General features: G+C 46.3%; 1 protein-coding gene across 1 annotated transcript; it reads left to right on the top strand.

Moving 5' to 3' along the window:
• The first annotated feature begins 1,991 nt into the window (after window positions 1-1,991).
• Azgp1 (alpha-2-glycoprotein 1, zinc-binding) lies at window positions 1,992-8,995 on the top strand. The gene is made up of 4 exons (XM_038344578.1): window positions 1,992-2,147; window positions 4,750-5,010; window positions 6,601-6,876; window positions 8,394-8,995. Exons 1-4 carry the CDS (start codon window positions 2,087-2,089, stop codon window positions 8,714-8,716), a joined length of 921 nt encoding a protein of 306 aa, XP_038200506.1. The 5' UTR covers window positions 1,992-2,086; the 3' UTR covers window positions 8,717-8,995.
• The last annotated feature ends 205 nt before the right edge of the window (window positions 8,996-9,200 follow it).

Here is a 9,200-nt window from a genome sequence, read left to right as displayed (position 1 = left end):
AAAAAAAACCCTTTATAGAGATGCCAGAGGCTTGTCTCCGTGATGGTTCTAGACATTGCCAAACTAACCATCATATAAACCACCACAACATCCAAAGAATTCAACGAATCTCCAGTGCTGGAAGCAATAAACCTGCTACCAAGAGGAAATCTGAATAAACCCTCTAGTTTGACTACTTACACAGCGGTGATACATTATTAGTTACCTGCTAGTTTGCTGTGGATGACCACCAGACTGAAGCCACCAGAGGATGGCTCCTTCCTGTCCTCCAGTGGGAAGTCACTTTCCTCTATGTCCCACAGTCTTCCTGCCATCTAGGGTAAAGTAGCCTATTGTTACCTTCCATGTTCTTTAACGAAAGACACCTTTCATAATTATGATGGCTAACCTTTGTTAACATGATTGGATCATTAGAGCTACCTAGAAGACACATAGCCTAATGACTCTAAATGTGTTTCCAGAGGGGTTTCCAGAAGACCCAACCTGAACGTGGGTGGCACTATACCTTGGGCTGCGGACTTAGACTGAATTAGAAAGGAGAAAGGGACGTCCCTGTGATTCCTGACCTTGGGTGCACACACAGCTGGAGACACTCATCACACCAGAGTGAGCCTTCCCTCCTTAATTTGCTTTTGTCTGGTATTTTGTCACAGCAGCTTGTGAAGCAGCTCATAAAGGAATGGCAGGATTAGCCATTCCTGGAGAAAGGAGCTATAAAGGACTGGTAATAAAAACCACTTCCTGCCCAGGCACTTGTCTTTAGAGTTACAGGACCCAGAGCGTCTGGCATCCTACAGATAAACAATCGTCTGTGCAAACCAGACATGGGAGTGCACGTGATCCCCACATTTAGGATGGAGGAGGATCAGAAAGAAGTTCAAGGGCAGTCAGAGCTGCATAAGGAGACATAGTCTCACAAAAGAAAGGTAAGAAGGGAGGGACAGAGGGAAGCGGGGTTTCCTGAGTCCCCACCCTCTCTGTGAATGGTTTTTCTCTCGATGTGTTTGCTGTATGTATGCTTCCTCAACTCTAATAAAAGCCTTTCTCTACTGACTTAAAAAAAAAGAAAGAAAAGAAAAGGAGGGAGGAGAAGGGAAGTAAGAAATCAAACCACACCGAGTTCCTAACTATCCTAGATTCCGTAACCACCTTGATGTCCTCCTTTAAAAAGCCTTGCACCTGCAGCTCTTTTGGGGGTGGTCTTTTTGAGGGGTCCTTGCCAGCAGCAGCCTCCACCATCAATGGCTTTCTAGCTTTCAAAGCAAAGCTAGTGGGAGACTACACAGTTCAATCACGTGACTTAAAAATTAGTGGCCTTTGAAGTCAACTAAGGGGCTGGGATGTGGTTCAGTTGGCAGAGTGCTTGCCTGGCATGCTTGAAGCCCCAGGTTCCATCCCCAGCACCACATACGCCAAGTGTGGTGGTTCATGCCTGCAATTCCAGAGCTTGGGACATAGAATCATTAGAATCATTATCCGCTACCTAGGAAGCTGGAGGCCAGCTTGGGATATGTGAGATCCTGCCTCAGTCGGTCAGTCGATGAAGTCTACCAAAAGCAAGGGAAGCTGGAGGGTGTATTTAGGTTTCCCCTTGATTTCACAAGATGTACTAGGCTGGCACTTTGGACATATTCAGAACTTTACAACATGGTCTTACAACACCCAAATCCCCCCTACCCCCACTGACACCAGCCTAGGGATCTCACTGCATACTGGAAGAGTAACACACTTTCGGCGGTATTTGGTTGCTGTTCCCTGTTCGAGCAGAGCATTGTGGTCTGTGTGTCTAGCCCTAAATAAATAACCCTCTGTTATATTCAAAAAAAAAAAAGAGTAACACACTTTTCAACATCTACCACCTACTTGTCCAGCCCACTCCCCCACTGCTGTTCTGTCACCTGAGGAACTCACAGGGTCTCAGTCCTGACCACACCTCTGCCTGGCCGGCTTGTGGATGTTTCTAACAGGAATTCCTCTCATGGCTCTCCCATTGGCTGGGGAATCACCTCCCCTGGGCAGAACGCCAGACTCAAGGAAGAGAGTCCTGTTTCCTGGGCAGACAGTCCTCCCAGGCACTAAAGTAGCAATGGTGCCTGTCCTGCTGTCCCTGCCTCTCCTTCTGGGTCCTGCAGTCCTTCAGGAGACTGGTGAGTGGCAAAACAAAGGGAGAGAAGCCAAGGGAAGGCAGAGGACAGAATGCTGGGCCATAAGAAGGATTCCCTCGTGTCTCGGGGACTCCCGTATGTACAGTGGTAATGGGTTTGTAAAGTTGCCAATTCGCCTAGCTCACTCTTGTAGAAGCATCCGGGAAGTCACTGAACTTGTGTTAAATAAGACCTTAAAGAACATGAATCTCACAGGGGTGGGCCTCGGTCCTGCCTCAACGTGACAATGACAGACTTGTTGACTCCCAACAGGAGGCCTCATCCTCTCTGAGGGGTGGATTGGGGATGGGGAGAGGTAGGGGAAGGGGAAAGAGGGGGGCAGGGGAACTGGGATTGGTATGTAAAATTTTAAAAAGTTGTTTTAAAAAAGAAAATAATAAGAATAAAAAAGAACATGAATCTGACTGAGGGCTGGCAACGTAGCTCAGTTGATAGGGTGCCTGCTGGGCATGCATGAAGCCTTAGGTTCATGACCCCAGCACCACAAAAACCATGTATCTCATTCCTGTGATCCCAGCACATGGGAGCTGGGGGCAGGAGGATCAAACATGCAAGGCAAGTCTGCACTATAGATTTTTTTTAGAAGAATTGAGAATCTGAATCTAAGATCCAATCAGGGCTGGAGAGGTGGCTCAGTGGATAAAATACTTGCTGATCTTCATGACCTTGAGGACTTGGGTTCAGATCCCTAGGACCTATAGAAATCCAGATGTGGTCACATTTGTCTATAATCCCAGCTCTCCTAAGCCAAACCGGAAGGCAGAGCAGAAGAATCCTCAGGAGCTCAGGGGCCAGCTAACACGGCAACAGACAAGATGGAAGGCAGGACTGACATCCAAGCTTGTCCACTGACCCTCATGGACACTATGACATTCCCATGAACATGCACCCTCACACAGACACACAAAAGACTTTTTTTTATTATTCGGATGGGAAAAAAAAACCATACCCAGAGAGGTAAAGTGACCTGCCTGGAGTCAGACAGTGAAACTGAGTAAGAACCACAACAGAGTTTCCTTTATTCTCTCCTTCCCCTCTTCCACGGGCTGGACACACTTGTCTGTCTGGGGGAAAATGAAAGGAATCCCAGGAAAACATACAGAGGCGTGCTGGAGGATTCTACGAGGAAGCCAGGGCCTTCCTCCGCAGTGAGACGAGACAGCAGAGAATCAGTCGACAGTTCCAGCACAGGGAATGAGGGCTGTTCTGTCCTCTGCACACAAGATTTTGGGCGACAATTTCTAAACTATGCCAGTTTAAAAATTTGGTACATTCCCAGGATGTTACATAGTTACTCACGTCTGCTTTATAGTAAGGTACTGAGTTTAGAATGTTAAGTATATTCTAAAGGGGATGGAGAGAAGGCTCAATGCTTAAGGGTACTTGTTGCTCTTAGTTCCCAAAGCTCATGTGGCAGTTTATAACATCCTGTAACACTAGTCCCTGGGGTCTGACACCCTGTTCTGGCCTCTTTGGGCACTTCACACATGTGCGGTTTATAAAATTTTTAAAATAAATAGTTTTAATGTTAAGTATATTCTATACCAAAAATATGAATTAGTATGGGACCTCTATAGAAACAGAACTAATGGGATAGATACACGGATGGATGGATGGATGGATGGATGGATGGATGGATGGATGGATGGTGGATGGATGGATGGAAAAATATAAACAGGAATGGGTAGACAGATGATGGTTGTATGAAGAGATAGACAGGAAGATATAGACAGGTGATGGGTAGATGGGTGAATATATGGCAGATAGAAAGAGAGATAGTAGATAGTTGATAGATGGATGGATAGATGATAGATAGATATTTAGATAGATAGATAGATAGATAGATAGATAGATAGATAGATAGATAGATAGATAGATAGATAGATAGAGACAGACAGACAGACTGCCAGATAGAGAGGCAGATCCCTAGAGTTCATTTATAGGCCAACCTGCTGCCTGGACTGATGAACTCCAGGTCCAGTGAGAGACCTTATCTTGAAAAAATAAGGTGACAGACCGGAGAGATGGCTTAGCAGAAGTAGTATTTAGCACCAAGGCTGATAACTAACTTTGATCACTGGGACCCACATGGTTAAGAGAACCAACCCCTACAAGCTGTCCTCTGACTGTTACACATACAGTGGCATATGCACGCATGTGCGTGCACAAGTCTCACACACACACACACACACACACACACACAAATACAATTTTTTCAAAAAGATGAAGAGTGATGAAGGAAGACATCTCAACTTGACCTCTGACCTCTGCATCATGTACATGTGCTCACACCCACAAGAACACATACATACATCAAAACAATACACACACACACACACACAAATAACCTTATATGCAAATTAGAGGATACAATGTAGAAATGGCACAGAACAACGTCTGACATAACATCATCCCCAGCACAAGCAGAGACCCTTCATGAGTGAGCCTCCCAGCGTGTGAGGTGGCAGGAAGAGCGTGCATGAAGAAGCTCCAATGCCAAGTCCTCCTTCCTGGGTCTCTGCAGCCCTGCAGTGGGCCTCCTGTGCATAAACTCCGCCCCTGAGAATTTTCTCCTCTCCCGCAGGGCCTTACTCTCTGGTTTTCCTCTACACTGGCTTGTCCAGGCCCAGCAAAGGCTTCCCCAGGTTTCAAGCCACTGCATTTCTCAATGACCAGGCTTTCTTCAGCTACAATAGCAACAGCAGGAAGGCGGAGCCCGTGGGGCCCTGGAGCCAGGTAGAAGGAATGGAGGACTGGGAGAAGGAGAGCCAGCTTCAGAGGGCCAGAGAGGAGATCTTCCTCGTGACCCTGAAAGACATCATGGACTATTACGAGGACAGCGCAGGTCAGTGAGCTATTACAGACCACTGAGACGGCGTGCTTACCCTGAGGGAGCCCCATAGCCCGAGAATATGAGTGGAAAGGATTCCAACGGATAGAACTAGTCACACACACACAAACACACTCACGGGGGAGGGGAGAAGGAAACACAGGTTCATCTGCAACCCCACCCTCTCCACTCACATCTACCTCTTCCTTCTCCATGGCTTTTTCTATCCTTGCTCCAGACCTCAGTCCTTAAAGGAAGTGGTATCAGAGTCACTTCTTACCCAGGGACCACTGACCTTTCAACCCCATGCTCCCACCCACTTGAGAAGGTATCAGATTCAACACTATCCTCATGGAGAGCAATAGAGGAGCATCCCAGCATCCTGTGGGCTCTGAGTGTACATGCAGGGGTACACATACCTGCACACACACACCCATGCACTTACACCACACACACACACCCCACAATTATCTAATTAATAAGAAAGAAATTAACAGTAATTTGAACTTACTGACCACTTACTCTGTGCCAGGCTCAGGCACGAACACATTTAATGATCAAAATAATATCTTCAAAGATTATTGTTACAGTTGTCATTTTGAGGATTTTTTTAAGCGTTTCACTTAAGCTTAATTATACTTCATAGTTCATTTAACAAGGCAAGTGGGCAGACCAGGGGAAGAGCTGGAATTGAAACCCAGACAGCTAGAGCCTAGAGCTTGTGCCAACAGCACCCAGGACTGGGTAAACACTCACTGTTATAATCAGACTGACCTGTGCTAGGTAGGTCATTCTGTTTAAGGTCACTGTTCATAGGCAAGGGGATAAAGGTTTTAGAGGTTTGGGGTAAACACCAAGGATGGTGGTTGACCAGTAATCCCAGAATCTGGAAAGTGAAGACAGGGGGATTGCCATGAGTCTGTGGCAGCCCATGCTACGTAATGAGATCCAAATCAGCGTGGGCTACAAAATGAACAAATCAATAAGTCAGATACTAACCACTGGAAATAGGGAAATGATCAAATTATATACAGAGTGATGATTTGAATGCAAAATAGACCTGACAAATAGAAACTCCTATAATCTCTAAGAAACCACAGATAATTCTTGTATAAGTTGGAAATGCAGTTCAGTGTGATTATGTTTAAACCTGAAGAATCCACCACCCACTAATGCATAGACGAGATGATGCAAAAAATCTTGAAATCGGAGCACTTGCCTAGCACACAAGAGGCTCAGTCCCAAGTACCACATAAAACTGGGAACGGTGTCACACACCTGTAAACCCATCACTAGTGAAATGAAGACAGGACGGTCAGGAGTTCAAGGCCATCCTTGGTACCCAGAGCATCTGACCCTGTTAGAAAGCAATAGACTTGGAATCTGTCCATAATTTATGAAATTCTCCAGCTATAAAGAATGCAATAACGCTCCGAGTGGCCTGAAATGCTCAGTCATGTAGTTTGTTCCTCTGCTGTGTGCCTACCTAGCAGCACAAGATACAGAACTGAGTGTTTAGATGTCCCAAGCACGCAGGAATGAAAGTCGCTCAGCTGGAGTTGGCACCCGTCTGACTGACTCCCTGTGGGGTTGGGGAGGCTTCAGGGTCTCACACCTTCCAGGGAATGTTCGGTTGTGAGCTGTCGAACAACAGAAGCAGTAGAGCATTCTGGAGGTATGCCTACGACGGACAGGATTTCATCGAATTCAACAAAGAAATCCCAGCCTGGATCCCCTTGGACCCGGCAGCTGCGAACACCAAGCAGAAGTGGGAAGCAGAAAAGGTCTATGTACAGCGAGCCAAGGCATACCTGGAGGAGGAGTGTCCTGCAATGCTGAAGAGGTACCTGAACTACAGCAGATCTCACCTGGACCAAAAAGGTATGCACTGCTTTTATGAACTGCTCCAAGTACTGAACTGAAAATCAAGGTGATCCCAGGCTCAGGGTATCCCATCAACCCCTATCAGTCCCTTAATCCCCCAGTTTTCTCATCTACTAAGATTCAGGCCTTCTGAAGACATGAGGTAAAAGCCAAAAGGAAATGTTCATCAAAACTTCAAGTGGGAAGAGCTAGAGGGTATAGCTCGGTTTTAGAGCACTAGAACCTACCAGTGAGGGGCTGGGGTTTGGTTCAGTGGTAGAGCCCCTGCCTAGAATCCCCCAGTGAGGGGCTGGGGTGTGGCTCAATGGTAAGAGCACCCACCTAGCATATACAAGAGTCTGGATTCAATCTTAAACATACACACACAAAAAAACAAAATTGGCTCAATGGCAAGGTTCCATAAATAATCCTCACTTAATAGCACATGTTGTAATCCCAGCACTCAGAAGGCTGACGCTAGAGGATTGCCATGAGTTCAGGGCTGGCCTACAAGACAAGTACCAAGACAGCTACATCCTGTCTCTGAAAGGGGTGGAAGGGATGGGGAAAGAAAGAACTGGGATTCAGCTTCAGCTGGCACTCAAGTTCCGTATTTCAGATTCCAAACTCCGTAGTAGTTCCTCAATATGGTGATGTCTCTTGTCTTGTTCGTAGCAAGGAGGTAGGTGTGTAAAACACCTGATTAGAAAAGATAAACAAGCAGGAGCAGAATCAAGTGCCTCATGCTGAGACTTCCACTGGAAAATAGCTAGAAAGACTATTTAGAAAAGGAAAACGCTTAATGGTCAGAGATGTGGACAGAATTGAGGAGCTGAGGTGAGATGGCAGCAGGGACTATAAAGCACACCCAAGACACTCAGAATCTGGGCATGGTGGTAGGTTCCAGTAATCCCAGCACTCAGGGCAGGAATATCACAAATTCAAGGCCAACCTGTCCCTATGTATTGTTAGCTGTGTATATGTATAACGTGTGTATGTGTGTAAGCATAGATGTATATATGAGGGTGTATGTGTGTGGTGGTGCATGTGTGGAGATAGGAAGCCAGCCTCAGATGTTGGTCCCCACCTTCCACCTCGTTTGAGACACCAGGCTAGCCTGCCACCAGATTCCAAGTATTTCCCTGTCTCTGTTACCCATCACCATATATGAGCTCTGGGAATAGAGACATGCATGACTGCATCCAACTTTTACATGTATTCTGGAGATTCAAACGCAGACCATCATGTTTGCACAGCAAGCTCTTTACCCACTGAGCCATCTCCCCAACCCTGACTCAGTCTGTTGCCAACTGAAGTCAATACACCATAGCATGAGGCAGGTAGTGAGAGGGTAGCTGTGGACATATAACCTAAGGCAACAGGGAAAGCTTGGGAGAAGGCCCAGACCTTGCCAAGCTTCACAAAGGTCTCTTGGAGGAGTCAGATTGGATGGTCATCCAGGCAGTTAGGAATGAACACGTGGAAGGAAAAAGTCCACCTTAAACTCCCAATGTGAATATGTTACCCCTCCACAGATCCTCCCACTGTGACCATCACCAGCCGTGCAACGCCAGGAAGAAACAGGATATTCAAATGCATGGCCTATGACTTCTACCCTCAAGGAATTAGTCTACACTGGAACCAGGCTGGCAAGATGCCAGCATCTGAATCAAGAGGTGTTTTTCCCAGTGGAAATGGCATGTACCTATCCTGGGTGGAGGTGGAAGTCCCTGCTCAGGACAGAGACCCCTACTTCTGCCACGTGGAACACGGTGGACTGTCCCAATCTCTCTCGGTGCAGTGGGATGGGACAAAGAGAGCAAAAACCAAAAGCAATGTGGCAACTCAGCCTCAGTAAGTCACTCTCTCTGCGTGACGTGAGAGAGAGTTGAACTTCAGAAGTCATTGTCACCCACAAGCCTTCCATGGGCAGCTGTACAATAGCCGACAAGAATCCAAGGAACAGGTGTGGGGACAGAAGGCTTCAATACCAAGCACTGAGTTTACGCTCAACGTCAAATCACCTGGTCTTATAAAACTCCTCACTGATTAACCTGTAAACCCTCACAGTGGCCCTCATGCCTAGCACTATATAGGAAGATGTTTTAACCTCGGAGATTATAAAAGTGTGAGGTGACGTTCATGTGTCCTGTGTATTTATTTATTCATTTATTCATTTATTTATTTATACTCTTTTGGGGCCTGCCACCCAGCTCCTAAAAAAAGTACACAAAAGACTTATTCTTACTTATGAATGTGCAGCCTTAGTTTGGCTTATTTCTAGACAGCTTTTCTAACTTAAATTAACATGTTTCTCTTCTTCTATGTTTTCCCTCTGGGCT

The sequence above is a fragment of the Arvicola amphibius genome, chromosome 10 (assembly GCF_903992535.2).
Source record: "Arvicola amphibius chromosome 10, mArvAmp1.2, whole genome shotgun sequence".
Taxonomy (NCBI): Eukaryota; Metazoa; Chordata; class Mammalia; order Rodentia; family Cricetidae; genus Arvicola; species Arvicola amphibius.
Note: the sequence above shows the minus strand (reverse complement) of the source record. Positions and strands in the feature narration are given on the sequence as shown.

Bases quoted from the DNA above. Each gene is read 5' to 3' on its own strand.
- Azgp1 (XM_038344578.1), top strand. From the start codon at position 2,087: ATGGTGCCTGTCCTGCTGTCCCTGCCTCTCCTTCTGGGTCCTGCAGTC. The intron at 5,011-6,600 runs GTCAGTGAGCTA...GGGAGGCTTCAG, and splicing joins CTATTACGAGGACAGCGCAG to GGTCTCACACCTTCCAGGGA. The intron at 6,877-8,393 runs GTATGCACTGCT...ACCCCTCCACAG, and splicing joins ATCTCACCTGGACCAAAAAG to ATCCTCCCACTGTGACCATC.